The 14,864-nt window shown below is 60.1% G+C and overlaps 1 protein-coding gene across 4 annotated transcripts in view; it reads right to left on the bottom strand.

Moving 5' to 3' along the window:
- Positions 1–3,240: 3,240 nt before the first annotated feature.
- Positions 3,241–14,864, bottom strand: part of SDK2 (sidekick cell adhesion molecule 2) — a 42,057-nt gene continuing 30,433 nt past the window's right edge. Inside the window, exons 19-45 of one of the 4 annotated variants that reach the window (XM_090121829.1) lie at positions 14,500–14,695; positions 14,199–14,297; positions 13,816–14,007; positions 13,607–13,728; positions 13,429–13,538; positions 13,197–13,347; positions 12,856–13,093; positions 12,663–12,778; positions 12,332–12,521; positions 12,001–12,099; positions 11,534–11,728; positions 11,256–11,457; positions 10,957–11,060; positions 10,772–10,842; positions 10,474–10,609; positions 9,824–9,880; positions 9,496–9,597; positions 9,208–9,323; positions 8,334–8,520; positions 8,086–8,223; positions 7,858–8,019; positions 7,600–7,725; positions 6,788–6,952; positions 6,501–6,641; positions 5,697–5,835; positions 5,437–5,563; positions 3,241–4,455 (exon numbers count right to left, since the gene is read on the bottom strand). In XM_090121829.1, coding sequence (XP_089977955.1) covers positions 4,102–4,455; positions 5,437–5,563; positions 5,697–5,835; positions 6,501–6,641; positions 6,788–6,952; positions 7,600–7,725; positions 7,858–8,019; positions 8,086–8,223; positions 8,334–8,520; positions 9,208–9,323; positions 9,496–9,597; positions 9,824–9,880; positions 10,474–10,609; positions 10,772–10,842; positions 10,957–11,060; positions 11,256–11,457; positions 11,534–11,728; positions 12,001–12,099; positions 12,332–12,521; positions 12,663–12,778; positions 12,856–13,093; positions 13,197–13,347; positions 13,429–13,538; positions 13,607–13,728; positions 13,816–14,007; positions 14,199–14,297; positions 14,500–14,695 — 4,035 coding nt within the window. In that variant the 3' untranslated portion in view covers positions 3,241–4,101. Of the gene's footprint in view, positions 4,456–5,436; positions 5,564–5,696; positions 5,836–6,500; positions 6,642–6,787; positions 6,953–7,599; positions 7,745–7,857; positions 8,224–8,333; positions 8,521–9,207; positions 9,324–9,495; positions 9,598–9,823; positions 9,881–10,473; positions 10,610–10,771; positions 10,843–10,956; positions 11,061–11,255; positions 11,458–11,533; positions 11,729–12,000; positions 12,100–12,331; positions 12,522–12,662; positions 12,779–12,855; positions 13,094–13,196; positions 13,348–13,428; positions 13,539–13,606; positions 13,729–13,815; positions 14,008–14,198; positions 14,298–14,499; positions 14,696–14,864 lie in introns of those variants that run through there. The other 3 variants (XM_090121828.1, XM_090121830.1, XM_090121831.1) reach the window with 3 other exon arrangements.

Genomic DNA, 14,864 nt, shown 5'->3' with positions numbered 1-14,864 from the left:
GCCGCGCAACGTCACGGGGCTGCCCCACTCCCTCCATTCAAACCCGAGTGGGGCTGGGGGGTGGTCAGCCCTTGTCCTGGATGCGGCCTTTTTGGGGGTCCTCCCTGGGATACCCCAACCCCAGAGAGAGATCCTCTATGCGGAGTGCGGGCATCCACGCGTGTGACTCTTCCCCCCGTGGGGCAGCCAGGAGCTCGGTTCTCCCTCCTCCAGGCCCAGCAGTGGGCGGGGGCAGCCCGCACCCCCAGCGTAGGAACCGGGGCTGGAGGCTGTAATTAATTAAGGGAATTAAAGCCGAACTGAGCAGCCAGGAGTCAATGGGCTCAGCCCTGGTGGAGCACCGTTGACCACTCGCAGCCGTGTCGCCCCCACTCGCCCTCTGCCGTCCCCAGCCTGTCCCCATCCAGCCCCGCAGCCCCAGCCCCTCGGCAGCCCCACGCGATGGGTGCGGGGCAGCGGCACCGCGCTGAGGGTTCAGGGCTGCGCAGCCTCCGCCGGAGATTAAGGCAAGACCTTTGTGGGAGAAAAGGGGCGGGAGAGACAAGATTATCCCGAATCTGCCTAATGCGGCGTTTCTTGCATATTCCAAAGCGTCTGGCGCCTTTGTGCATGCAGCCAGACCGGGGGATAAAGGGGTGGCGAGTGGGAGATACGGCTCCAGATGCCGTGGCCGTACGTGCTCGGGAGCTCATTGCTGTGGCACAACGGTGCCGGGGCACAAAGGTTTCTGGTGTCACCAATGAGAGGAGAATCCCACGTGCAGGGTGGCTCCATTCCCCAAAATGCAGCTGCATGCGTTCAGCAGCACCAACCCACAGGGCTGTATCTGGGATCAGGCAGCACTGGGTGTTCTGATGGTTCATCCTAATGCTGCCCATCCGTGGGAATGGGATGAGCCAGAACCATATTGCTCACTGCAGGGCTGGGCAACGTGCAATGCTGTGGGGTTAGCATGCCAGAGTTGGGGGCTGAACACCGAGGCCAAAACAACTGCACTGGTGTGGGTGTTCAGCACTGCTGTTGGTTCCTGCAGGCTCCTCCTGGGCTATGCTGCTCCCTCTGTTCATATCACTGCCATTTTCATAGCCGGTTTGGTCAGCAAATTTGATTTTCCCTGCTTTGCATTGGGGAAACTGAGGCAGAACACAAAGCACCAGGCCTGTCTTTTTCAGGTTGGAGAAGCTGTGGAAGAGGAGGCTCCATCCTGGGGCTCTGCCCACATGCACCAAGCCTCCCCCCCCCCCATGGCTAATTATCAGGTAAATCAGTGCTACCAGGCCAGCTCATGTCAGATGAAGGCCTTGCATTGCCAGCAATGCGTGCCTCACCTGATGCCGTCATGGGAGCACAGTGCTGGGTGAGACAGCACAGTCAGAAGGAATTAAGCTCAGCCGGCTGCCAGCGAGACAGCACTGCTGGGGACAGCACCTGAGGGCTGGTGGGGCTGTGACTGGGCAGAGTGGGCACCCAGTGAACCCGAAACACTGCTATCAGAGCTGCCCCCACTCCTGTTCTCCTGCAGAGCCCCCAGGACAGGATCCGGCCCTGGGGAGATGGCAGCAGGGTTGGGGATGCTCAGAGGCTCGGGAGCGGGTGGCTGGATGGCTCTGACCCTCCCTGAACCCATCGCTGGCTCCTTTTAGTGCTTCTCAGCAGCTTTTGAAAGCAGTGTGAAGAAAAGATTGTAAAGCGTTTTTAAAAGCCAAGGAAAATGGGTTCCCAGCAGCCAGTCCCCTCCTCCCCAGCAAGCCCAGCCAGCACATCAATGCCTGCCAGCTCTGCTGATGGTGCTGCCTTGGCCATGCAAGAGATGCTTCTGGGAGAACCGTCTGGTTTCTTCTGAACCCGAGTGCTGCAGCAGGGTGTGGGAAGTGTCCCAAATCCCCCAGCCCCAGAGCCTGTGTGCATGCTGGCCACGGCCAGAAACTTCCCTAATCACCCCTTCCAGCCCCACAGGCATCAGCTTGTGCCCGGAACTATAGGCTCTCACCCCTTCCTTGTGTCATCCACCCACTTAACCAGCCAACCCATGTGCTCCAGCAGGATTGTGCTGCATGCTCAACACCCGTGTGCAAGCACCTCAACACCCGCAGGAGATGCAGGCCAGAGCTTAGCACAGGTAGGGTTTCCCCACCATTCCCAGCAAGCACACTTCCCTCACCAGGAGTGCTGTAGGATTGGTCCACCACCCACCCAGCAACCCAAAACCCACAGCAGCCACCCCAGTGCTCCTGGCACCACCACAGGTGACAGAGCCCATACAGTGTGACAGCACCCAGAACTGCAGGCAGGATGCACAGACCTGGATCTGTACAGCAGAGGTTTGGGGTTTCAGCTTCTCCCCTCTGTCCCCCTTGGCTGTTCCAGCCCTGATAAGCACAGCGCTTGCCCTTGGCAGACTGCAGAACCCAGCCAAGTGCACACTGGGGAACACGTCAAGGTCAGCACAGAGCAGCTGGCTGAGTTGTGTCTGTGCCACAGGGAAATTGAGGCAGCACGGGCAAGATGTGCCACTAATACCACTGGAACTGAGACCATCTCCATCCCCAGGATGTGCATCCTCTGGCCCTGCAATGGGGGCATGCTCTGGATGCTGGCTGCTTCACAGCTGCTCCCAAGGAGCCCCTGCATGGGATGTTCAGATTTGCTTGGCTTCTCAGCACAACCCTGCAGGGAGCAAGAATTCCCTTGCCCAAGGCTGGGACTGAAGCCAGGCAACAAAAAAGGAGCAGGATTTGTCCAGCCCACCCCTGCCAACATCGGCACTCAAGTGAGGAGATATCTCCCTCCTCACTGCCCATGGAACAGACACCACCACTGCCCCTGTGCCCCTGCCTGTGTCAGCTCCAAAGTAGGTTGGATGAGTCACCTGCCAGCAATGCCCCCTGCTCTCTGCTGGCTGCGGGACATGGTTACAAGAAGAAGCAGGGACAACACTCCCACAGGTGGCAATGGCTGGAGAGCAGCATCCCCCATTCCTCCCCAGCCCAGGGGAAAGGTGGAGAGGGCATCACATCACGCACCCAGCTCCATCCGGTCCCCAGAAGCAGCACTTGCACAAACACTCCTCATCAGCAACCAGGCAAGGACTGGGCACCAGCCCCATGGTCCTATTGAGAACACCAGGGAGCTGTGTGCTGAGCTGTGCCATAGGGCTGACTGTCAGTGCAGCAGGATGGACAGACAAATCATACTGGCTCCTTCTCCAGCGCAGCACGGTGACAGACAGGTGAGACAGGATCATCCTCAGGCTGTTTATTGGCATCTCTCGGTGCAGCCCCACCAGCTGGTGCCTGGCTCACCAACAGGCAATAGAAGAGGGGAGAGGTTTGCTATGCAGAGTGCACCAAAACCATCCCCTCTCCAGCCCCAGAGCACCCTGGGCATCACCACCACTGTGTGCCCCTTAGGCTCCCAGGCCTCTGCACAAAATAGAATTAAAATAAAAACACCTCCACGCTGCCAGAGAGGCAGAGGAGCGGCCACGGTCACTGCATCACCCCACCGAGTCCTCTCCAGGGTGCGAATCATAGGAGACATCAGCACCACTTGCACCCTTGGGGGCTCTGCTGGGGGGCTGTGCTGGGCCAGGGGCGAACAAAGAGGGCAATTCATTGTCCACATGGCTGCTGGCCCCATTTCTCAGAGTGTCCAGGCTGGGGGCTTCACCCCCAGAGGTTTACACAGACAGAACCCTCTCCCCACACAGTCTCCTCTGCATCACCACCCATTCCTGCATCCTTGTGGGACCCATAAGTTGGGCCCACACAGCACATCCAGGGCCCCTCTGCAGCCTCCGGCCAAAGAGTCCTCAACACAGAAAGCTTTGGCCAAAAAGGGGAGCTGGGTTCTGCCCCCCAGCTCCAGCACTGTCCCTTGGCATCCTGCTCCAAGTCCTGCTGAGAAAAGGACAAAGCCTGAACCTGAGCAGCCCCTCCTCAGGCTCTCAGCATCTCCATCCTCTTCTCCACCTTGACGTTTATTTCCTTGATTTCTTGGATTCTTTTTTTTTTTTTCCTTTTTTTTTTTTTCATATTTTTGTTTTGTTTTGTTTTTTTGCTCCTTTGTTTCGTGTAGTTTTCTTCTGCTCCCCTTTAAATATCAAACAAAAGAGGAAAACCCAGCAATGGGGGCTCTGGAGCCGGGGGCCAGGCTGCTGGGTGGGCGGTACAGGGTGCCAGGTTGGCTGGGGGGGTTGCCGGGGGTCTGTGGGGTGGGAGTCCTGCTGGCTTTGGGCCGGAAGAGGCTGCCCTGCTGTGTGGAGGTGCTGTTGGAGAGGGGTGTGTGGTCGGGCTCCCCGGAGTCGCTCTCGGTGTAGCTGTACGCCTGCGCCCGTGAGATGCCCTTCTGCTGCCTCCTCCACGAGTTGTAGTAGGTGGGGTCACTGATGTAGTGGTTGACAAAGGAGTGGGCTTTCTGGTGACCCGGATCCACCTCGTACTCACTGTCGCTGCCCTAAGGGACAGTGCAAAGAGTGAACGTGGGGCAGAGCCGCCCATCGCCACAGCATCACAGAGTATCCCCAAGCTGGAAGGGACCCATCACGATCATCAAAGATGGGGAGAGCTTTCCCAAAAGATGGAGGGGGTGAGAATGGCTGCAGCACCGCAGGGGCGGTTCTGCTTTCTGCTAAAGCGAAATAAAACCTCGCACAAAAGGGCTGCGTGGCCCTGGGGCCCCGTTGTCCCCTGGGTGTGAGGACGGGGGTGCTGGCGGGCGGCCGCCTGCCTCCTGCTCGCGGTAATTGGATTCAGCTTCTCCTCGGCGCGCACAAAGGGCCCATTGAGGGGCGGCGGGGAAGCAGCACCGCGCCAGCTTTCGGCTCTCGCCGCTCTTCACAGCTCCTCAAAGACACTCGATCCCCGCAGAAGGGAGCGGGGCTGGGATCCGCCAAAGGAATCAGTGTGGGTGGAGAAAGGGGGGTTCGGGGCTGACCCTGCCTGAGGACAGGGCTGTGCCGCAGGGACCTCCCTCCCGACCCCCAGCCTTCGGTCTCCCCTTTGTCGCTGCTTTGCAGCATCCGGCCCCTGGGGGGATGCTCAGTGCTCCCTGAGGGCTGTGCTCCTGCCCGACCACAGCTGCCCGCTGCTCCACGAGGACACAACAGTGCCATTCTGCAGGCTTGGCAGAGCTGCGGCCGTTGCCATCAGTGATCGGGCAGCAGGACAGTCCCCAACCCCGCACTGTCCCCTGCAGTGCCACATCCCCTGCACACGGATCAGTGGCCGTGCCAGCTTCCCACTGGATCTGTGCCGCGAGGCCGTGGGGAAGCACTGCTTAAGGGCAGGATGGGGCACGGGACAGGCAGTGCTGTTCCCAAACACGCCCCGGGATCTGCATGGTGTGGGGAAGATGCGTAAGGAGAGCTCCCAGCAGTGCTCATCTTTCTCCCAGCCCCTGAACCCCCACATCCCAGCCCTGTTTGTGCAGTGGTACCTGGGAGTCGGAGACCTCGGAAGGTTTCTCCGTCAGGCTGCTGCTCTCGGCAGGGATCAGGTCGTTGTACTTTGTCACATCCTCATCCGAATAGTGCAGGCTGCCGGGGCTGGGGCGCGGCGGGGACCTTGGGGACAGGCAGGTGCTCAGCACAGGAGCAGCTCAGGGACACAGCAGGATGCCCGTGAACACAGCAAGAGCCCCCCAGGACTGTGCCCATGGGCACGATGTCTGACCAGCCCCATGGCATGGGCCCCTACCGAGTGTAGATGCCATTCTTTCTGCAGAAGGAATTCTTGACGGAAAGGCGCCGGTTGTTGAGCTCCAGGGCAGGGAAGCTGCTCTCATCCAGGCTCACCATCTCACCGTGGGTCAGGGCGTTTGCCTTAGAGCCATTCCCTGTAGGACAGGGACTCAGCATCCTTCAGGCTCCCTGAGCCCTCCAAATGGGGAAGCAGCATGGGGTGATTCAGCCCCATCCCCTATCCAACCCATGGCCACGCTGAGGACAGTGCAGTTTGGGAACACCCATGCTGTGCCCCCAGCAGAGCCAAGCTTTGGCTCACACTCTGCCCTGCTGTGCTGCCTCCAGCTCAGTGGCTGTTTGCTTAACGAGGAGGTCTGGATTTTCCCCACAATTTGAGCCCTTGATACAGCTAAGAAAACAGGGCTGTGTTTGACTAATCCCAGTGACCTCTGCCGAGCCCCTGAGCTGCCCTGACTCCACAGCTGACAGCAAGACAAGCTGTTTATTTAATCCTCAGCTCCCAGCACTCTCCATGTAGCATGCAGCAACTTCCTGGGACATCAGAAGAGCCCTGGAGCAGTCACCCTGAGGCACGCTGGATGCTGCTTTGGGTGCTCACCACCCCACTCAGACCCCAAAAGCAAGCAGGGATGCCCTAGAGAGACTCTGATATGGGGCAGGGCTCTGCAGCCCCCAGACAATTTCTCCCTGCCCAGCACGCAGCCTCCCCATCACACAGGCACATCATCCCTCCTGATGTCCCCAGCAGATCCCCACCACTGTCACCACCCCAGGACAGCAGAACCCCAGCGCTCACCCGAGTCTGACTTCTTGGCATACTTCTTGCTCTGCCCGCGGATGATGAGCACGAAGACGAGCAGGAGGATGAAGATGAGCCCCACCAGGGCAATAACCACCAGGAACCACCACTCCTCATAGAAGGGGTTGGCTTTCTGGGCTGGGGCACAGCATGGGAGGGGATCAGAAAGGGACTGGCAGGGCTGGGCAAACTGGTATGGATAAGGGGACCCCAGGAGGCTCGAGCTCGTGAAATGGGGATAAGCAGGAGGAGACAGCATCCCCTGGGGGTACCACTGTGGCTACCTGAGACAGAGGGGGATGGTGTGCTGGGGGTCCCATAGCCATAATCATTGACAGCAATGACACGGAAGTCGTAGCTGACCCCCTGCTTGAGGATGTCCATGCTGAAGGTGTAGGAGGTCACTTCTTTGGGAATGTCTTTGATGAGGATGTCCCAGAGCCCCTCATCTGGAGGAGAGAAGGGGATGGGAGGGTGAATTGATTTCCCCTTAAAACCCAGGCAGGGAACATGTCCATCTGCAGCCCCTCTCCCATTCTCCTCCCCACACCCACACTGGGAGCATGCCCTCTGCCATCTGGAGCCAAGCTCGCTCGCTGCAGCATCATTAACATGCCGCAGCATCCCACAGAGCTGATTTATCACCACCCCCCTCATGGTCAAGGGCAAGGCAGCTCCCTGGGGAGCACACAACCACACAGCACCAGCTCCCCATTAACAATCGGCCAGATCATCTGTGCTGTGATCCGCAGCACGGAGAAGTCATTAGTGCCAGGATAGAGGAGAAAGAGCAGCTGTGCCCCCAGCTCCCTGCTGCAGAAATGGGGACTCTTGTCCAGCAGCCCCCCCAGTTCAGGATGGCCTCAGTGCTCTTTGGTCCAATTCCCCTGGCTGAGGGGACACCATGACTTCTATGACTGTGAAATCTGAACTGCTTGAACCCTTTCCATCTATCCCTTATTATCGTTCTCAGGGCAAGCATATGGCCAACACCAGCTCCTAACCCCTAACCCAGCCCACCGCATGTCCAGAAAGAGCTGGTGCTCCCTGCCTCAGTTTCCCTAAGCCCAGAACACCGCTGGTGGAGCTGCAGTACCTGAAGGCCGAGCTTCAATGACGTATCTTGTGATGGGTCCTTGGCCGGGGTCTCCGCTCGTCCAATGGATGGTGATGGCTGAGCCATAGCGGGAGATGAAGGGCTCTCCAGGAGGGCCAGGGGCACCTGGGGACCCAGAGCAGAGCTGGTGGCACAAGGGGACAACCCACATGGGACCCACATGGGGGGTGAGCACCGGGGAAGTGTCCCCAGCCATAGCTCCTCTGTCACCCCAGCACTCCCACAGCCCCCCGCTACCTTCCCCTGGCCCTGTGGTGATGTTTGCTTCAACGTCCGGTCCATAGGCGAAGGTTTTAGCCCTGATGCGGAACCGGTAGGTGATGCCCTCAGCCAGGTCCTTCACCTTCATCCACAGCGGGCTGTTCCCCTTCACATCCACCGTCACAATCTTACTGACACCTGCAGGGATGGACGCTGAGCCGGGACCCCCCCGAGTCCCCTCGGATGCCCCCGCTGTGCCCTCACCGTCCACGGGCATGCAGGGCTCATAGACCAGCCTGTAACCCTCCAGGATGCCATTGGGCAGCGGTGGTGGCTCCCAGGACACGTTCACTGATGTGGTGGTCAGCTCACTGAATCGGATGGAGCCGGGGGCGCTGGGGGCTGCAAGGGAACGTGGGGGGGGAGGGCAAGGACAGCTCAGTGCTCCTGAGGAGCCTCCAACACCACATCAGCCCCCAGCACTGCCCTGTGGAGCTGTGCCATGGCCCCACCTGCCTGCTGTGTCCGGGCCGTAACTGGGGTGCTGCGGGGTCCATCTCCAGCTGCATTGAAGGCAGCGATGCTGACCCAGTAGGAGGTGTATCCCGTCAGGTTCTTCAGCTTCACCCCAGTCTCGGGCAGGAAGAGTGTCTTCACCCGTGCACTCTCATTCTGCCGCTGCGCCTCCCAGAAGTGGATCTGCAGGTTCAGAAGAGGTGGCACTGACACCCCAGCTTGGTGTGAGTGATGCCAAATCATTCCTCTTCCCCACCAAAGCCTTGTGGTGCTCAGCCAGCTGGCACAGCCCTACTTTAAGCCCCCCATCCTGGAGTGGCTAGAGCTCTGGGTATACCAGAAAGAAAACCCAGTCCCCCTCCAGCATGCCTCCAGCATGGCTCCAGGCAATGCCAGGCATCAGACAGACCGCTGCTCGCAGCTGGCTCAGGGACAAGCATCACTGCACTGCACATCAGTAGTGCTGGGATCACCTCTGAGCTGTGCCCAAATCTCAAAGGACAGGATTGGGAAGGAGGAATCATAATGGATGCGGATCTAGAGTGTAAGGAAGGGCAGCCCGGCTGCATCCCTATCAGTGACCCTATCAGATCCCCAGCAGCATCCCGCATCGGGGACCGAGCGCATCCGAGGACCGAAGGCGCCCTCTGGTGCTCAGAGGCGGGCAGGGCCACCCGGCACGTCCCCAGATCCCTTCCCTGTCGGCACGCATAGCATCTTCCTGGGAACCCAGCCAGGTACCCAGCTTCTCACCAGGGTACCCAGCACCCTCCGACAACACTCGCACAGCACCTCCCCACGTCCTCCCCGTGGCCCCAGTGTCCCGCAGCCCCAGCTCAGTGCCAACTCTCAGGTGATGGAACCTGGTACCTTGTAGCCCTGGATGTCCCCGTTCTGGGTCTCGGCAGGTGGTGGCTCCCAGGTGACATCCAGCTGGGTGGCAGTGGCTGCCTTCACGGCCACGTTCTGCGGTGCTCCAGTGGGCACTGTGCAGAAGGAGGGAGCAGTGTCACAGCCCAGCTATGACCAAGGTGGGGGAAAAGCCCCCCTCGATATGCAATGACCCATTAAGGCTGTAAAGAGGGAATGCAAGGAGGACATAGGGACGCAGGGCAGAATGGGGTACCAGGATGTTCCAGCCCCCTCTGGCAAACTCACCTGCTTCACCCACAAAGACCTCCTGGGGAGGGCTGGGGGGTCCCTCACCCACTGCATTGTACACACTCATGCGAATCTCGTAGCGCCGGTGCTTGCTCAGGTCTGTGGGGAGAGAGGAGATGGGGGTGAGCAGAAGGCCACCTTCCCAAGGGACCCCACAGAAAACCCCTCTCCAGGAAACAGGAGAGTATTCCCAAGGGGCAGTGGCAGCAGACAAGCAGAGGTGTCCCCTGGACACAGAACATGAGGATTCACCTCATAGAACAGGCAGACAGAGGGGAGAGACACAGGGGGTGGCAGTGTGGGAGGACAGGGAGCAGTGACTTACTGTTCAGTTCGTACTGGGTGAGGGACACCTCGCTGAGGTTGTGCACGGTGTAGACAGCTGGGTGGCACGGAGTGGTGAAAGCAAGCAGTGTTAGTCCTTCTCCCAGCACTGCCTCCCATCCACAGTACCCCGTAAGGAGCCCATCATCTCTGAGGGCTGTCACAGCACTGAGGAGCCCTTCAGTCCCCCCATCCCATGAGTGGGACAAGCAGGATCTGGGCATCAAGGTCCCCATGGGGGATCAACTGCTGCTGGGAGCAGTCTTGGGCTCTACCCTCATCCCTCATGTCCCCGTTGTTCCTAAAGCAGCTGTGACCCCATTCCCTCCAGGGCCTGAGGATGGCAGCACACGCACAGAAGGAACATCATACAGACACCCGTGTTACATGCACACGTATGGACACACGTTTGACAGGCACAGAGGGGTCTGAGCACAGCAGGACTCAGCCAGCACAGCACAGCACATTAGAGACAGTCTGACTCGATGGCACAGAGGTGACAGCTCTACAGGTCACAGCTGGGCTCCAGAATGGTACCCAGCACTGAACACTGGTGCAAAGCGTGTGATGCAGGACACTGCCCTGCTGTCCCCCACCCACCACCACTGTGCCCCACATGTCCCTGTGCTTCCCGAGGCCACAAACACTCACGGGTGAGCTCAGCCCACGTGGCGCCAGGGTTGCCAATGCTGTGCAGGGTGAAGCCACGCAGGCTGTCGTACAGCAGCTCACGGTAGCGGAGGCGGAAGCCCAGCAGGATCCCATTGATCTTGTCCTCAGATGGGGGCTGTAGAGTGGGGAAGGTGAGGGGCTGCTCTGAGCCAGCACCCCCTGAGATGGCTGTCCCCAGCCTCAGCAGGGTGCCTTGTACCCAGTGCCCAGCCTTGGAGAGCCATGGAGTGCTGCATGGCACTGCCACCCCTCGGTGCCACCTCCACGGGGACAATACCTGCCAGCGGATGAGCACGGATGTGGTAGTGTGTGGGGTGACAGAGAGGATGGTGGGGGCTTCCTCGGGGGCTGCGGGGCAGAAGCAGGTGATAAGGCTTCAGAGACATGCAGGACACCTGATGCTACCATGTCAGTGCCATGCAGGAAGGCACAGCACCACCCCCAGCCCTCACGGGCACTGACCTGCCTGCAGGGTGGTGAGTGACTCTGACTCCTCGCTGTACTCGCTGTCCCCAATGTCATTCGTCGCTTTCACACGGAACTTGTAGGAGGTGAAGGGCTTCAGCCTGCATGGGAACAGAGCAGGATGGGGATGGTGAGGCCAGTAGGCATTCCTTGGGCTCCATCCCTCCCACAGTGCTTCACAACCATGCTGCAAGCACTTCCCATCAGGCGGGGAAACCGAGGCACTGGTCGAGTGCTCAAAGCAGAGCCCATCCCTCAGCAACCCCACCACGACTTGGCATCATTCCGTGCCTCACCTGTCCACGATGAAGGCCGTGGCATTATGGCTGATGGAAACAGGGTGCAGTGCCCACTCACCGCTGGGCAGCTCACGGGTCTGCACCGTGTAGAAGCGGACAGGGGAGAGCCCATCACTGCCCGGCTCCCAGGACAGAAGAACACTGCGGGCACGCACATCCTCCTGCCGCACCAGCGGCTTGCTGGGGGGCTGCGGGCGATCTGGGGGAGGCAGGGAGCTGGGAGCATTGCGGGCACAGCACCGACATGCCGAGCCGCAGGCTGGACCCCCTCATACCTCTCTTTTCTGTGGTCACCACGAGGGCTTCAGCTGCCTCTCCCCAGCCCTTGCGGGTCTGTGCCGTGACGCGGAAGAGATAGGTGGCCTCGGGCTGCAGGCCAGTGGCCGTGTACTGCCGTGTGCTGGGGCCCAGCACCTCGCTGACAGCCGCGTTGGCCGTGGTGGTGTTAAGGCGGTGGGTGAGCTGGTACGCTGCAGGGATGGGGGTGGCACCATGGAGGACAGCCCCTCAGCAGTCCCCTTTGCCTCCCCTCCATCCTTGCTCCACTCCGAACCAGCAGTGAGGGAATCATTCCCTGCTATTTTTGGGGCTGAGCTTGCTGATGTGGGGGGCAATGGGTTCTGAGATGCTCAAAGGTGGCAGGGAGCTGGCCTCTGCCTCTCCCATATTGCTCCTGGCTCCCACAGGCTCTCTGCATCCCACCACAGAGCATCATGGCATGGCCACAGCAGCTCCCACCTACCCAGGATGATGCCATTGGGGGCTGCAGGCGGCTGCCAGATGAGGCGCACAGAGGTTGTTCTTACTTCAGGAAACAGCATCCCCACAGGAGGCCCAGGTACTGGAATGAGAGAGGTGAGGTTCACCATGTAGCACACGAGTGAGTGCAAAATGCCCGGCCCTATGCAGATAACAACCGTCCCCATCCTCTGGGGATGGCATCCTGTGTGTCCAGGTTAGAGAAGCCCCAGGGAGCAGAGATAGGAAGAGATGGGATGGCATGACCTTAGGAACCCTGGGTACCCCCCTCACTCTCTTGGGATCTTTCTGCCCTTCTGTGCACTGGCACTCACCATCATCCAGAGTCCTCTCGAGGACAGGGGGCCGGCTGGGCACGCCGTCCCCAATCCTGGTGAAGGCCAACACGCGGATCTCGTACAGCATGAACTTGCCCAGCCCTGTCAGCTGGGCACTGCGGGACGCATTGCCCTCTGCCAGCCAGAACTGGGCACGTGCCTCTGAATCTTTCTCCTTGTACATCACCTGAAACAAACCCACGTGACACAGCCGGGCTTCCCGGGTCCCCCAGGGTGGAGCAGCACAGGATCTCAGAGATAGCACAGCCCGGGCAAGTTGTGGCTCCTGGGGCAGGGCACAGGCACTGGGGCTGGTGTAGCTGCTCACCTTGTAGCCCAGGATGAGGCCGTTGCAGTCCGCCTCAGGGATGTCGCTCCATCGCACCAGCATGCTGCTGGAAGACGTGGCCTGTGCTGACACATTGCTGGGGCCAGAGGAGGGCACTGGGGGAGATGACAATGAAAGGTCAGCACTAAGAACAAGTGCAGGTCAGCATTGAGCCGGTGGGAGCTGCTGGTACCTGACTCCCGCGTTCGTCCCAGCACCAAATGGCTCCAGGGCCCTGAGCCAATGGCATTGAAGGCTTGGACCTGCACCCGGTACTCGGTCCACTCCTCTAGGTCCTCGATGGTGTACTCTCGCTCCACACGGTCATGGATGGTGTGCATCACTGCCCGCCCTCGCCCATCCGAGCGTAGGTAGCGGATCCGGTAGCCCACCGAGTCGGGGTTCCCATTGTACTCCTGCTCCAGGAGGGGCTGGCACAAACAGTCACCATCATTCCCAGTGTCCTACAGCCACTCCAGGCTGCCCCAATGGGCACTGTGCCCATGGGTGCAGACCCTCAGGGTCCACCCTCACCATCCATCGCAGCCACAGGCTGGTCTCACTGGCTGTCCGCAAGGTGACATTAGCAGGTGCCACATCCGGGGGGGCTTGCAGGGTCTGGATCCTTCTGGAGGGTTGGCTGGGGGGGCTGGTGCCCACGATGTTAACCTGCCGCATGCGGAAACTGAGAGGGGAGAGCGGGGTCACAGCGGGGAGAGGGGTGCTCTGGTCCCCTGGGAAGGATGGCACAGCCCTGGCCACTTGCCTGTAGTAGGTGTAGGGATTCAGATTGGGCACTTCCATGGAGCGGGCATCAGGCTCATTAGCCAGCTGGTGGACGAGCCCCCACTCTTCAGCCTCACCATTCTGGCCCACCTGCAGGAAGGCAGTGGGGTGAGCTGACCCCCTGGCACCCCTTTTGCCACCCCACAGCCATCCCATACCTGTGCCTCCACCTGCCAGCGAGAGATGGAGGTTTTGCCATCATAACCCGGGCGAAACTGGAGGGTAACGGAGCGGGGACCGATGTTGGAGATGCCCAAATTGGTGGGGGCACCAGGGAGTTCTGCAGGGACAGTGCAGGGTGGGTGGCACCAGCTGCTTGTCCCCAACACCACTGCATCCCATGATGCTCCCACACCACCACGCTCACCTGGTGGCACTCCCGAGGAGATGGTGGAGGAAGAAACCTGGCCCTGGCCCTTGGAGGTCATGGCAGCCACCTCGATGGTGTAGGTGGTGAGGGCAGTGAGGCCGGTGACACGGTACTCCAGCGTGACGTTGGGCAGGTAGTGGGTCACCCGTGTGTTGGTGCGGTTGTATTCCTCCCAGGAGATCCGGTAGCCTGAAGCACACCCCGTGCCATCAGCCCCCAGTCACCCACCCCGTGGGGCTGAGCAGGGCATAGGGAGATGCTGTGGGGCTGGGTCATGTTGCGGGGTTGGAGGGCAAGTTGCTGTGAGGTCAGGGATCGGAGGAAGATGTTGTGAGGTTGATGCAGGCAGATGCTGCAGAGTTGGGGCTCAGCATCCCTACCTGTCAGAATACCATTCTTCTCCAGGGGCTCCTGCCAGCTGACCTTCAGGGATGTGTCCAAGATCTCACTGAAGCTCAAGTGTCCCACAGGGCCAGGCACTGCCCAAAGACACCCAGGCTCAGCACGCAGCCACGCACCCACGGGAGCCCACAGGACCCCACACGGAGCGGGTTCCCCAGGCATAGGGCTTCCCAGGGCTCATGGGCACCCCGTGCCACATCCTCCCCAGCACCAGCAGGACCAGCCCCAAATCACTGGGCTGCTCACTGCCACCCTGGGGCGCACAGAGCCTCCCCGTACCGTCCTCGTGGGTGCGCACCAGCTGGGGCGGGCTGCGCGGGCCGTCCCCCGGCGTAGTGAAGCACAGCACTGATGTCAAATACTCAGTGAACTTCTTCAGCCCCACCACATAACCCACGTGGACACTGTCCTGGAAGTTGGGTCGCACCGTCACCACCATCGCCTCTTCCTCATGTTCAGGCTCCCAGGCGATAAGCTGCAGGAATCACAGAATCACAGAATATCCCAAGTTGGAAAGGACCCTTCCACGTTGGAAGGTAAGAAGGTGCTTGGACAGACACCATGGTCCCCACCACACCAGCGCCATCCTCCGAGCGTCCCCAGCCCCCTTTATTTATTCAGCGTTGATTAAATATCAATTAATG

Source organism: Phasianus colchicus, chromosome 20, assembly GCF_987193195.1.
Source record: "Phasianus colchicus chromosome 20, bPhaCol1.hap1.1, whole genome shotgun sequence".
Lineage (NCBI taxonomy): Eukaryota > Metazoa > Chordata > Aves > Galliformes > Phasianidae > Phasianus > Phasianus colchicus.
The sequence above is the reverse complement of the archived record's forward strand: the minus strand, read 5'-3'. Positions and strand labels throughout refer to the sequence as shown.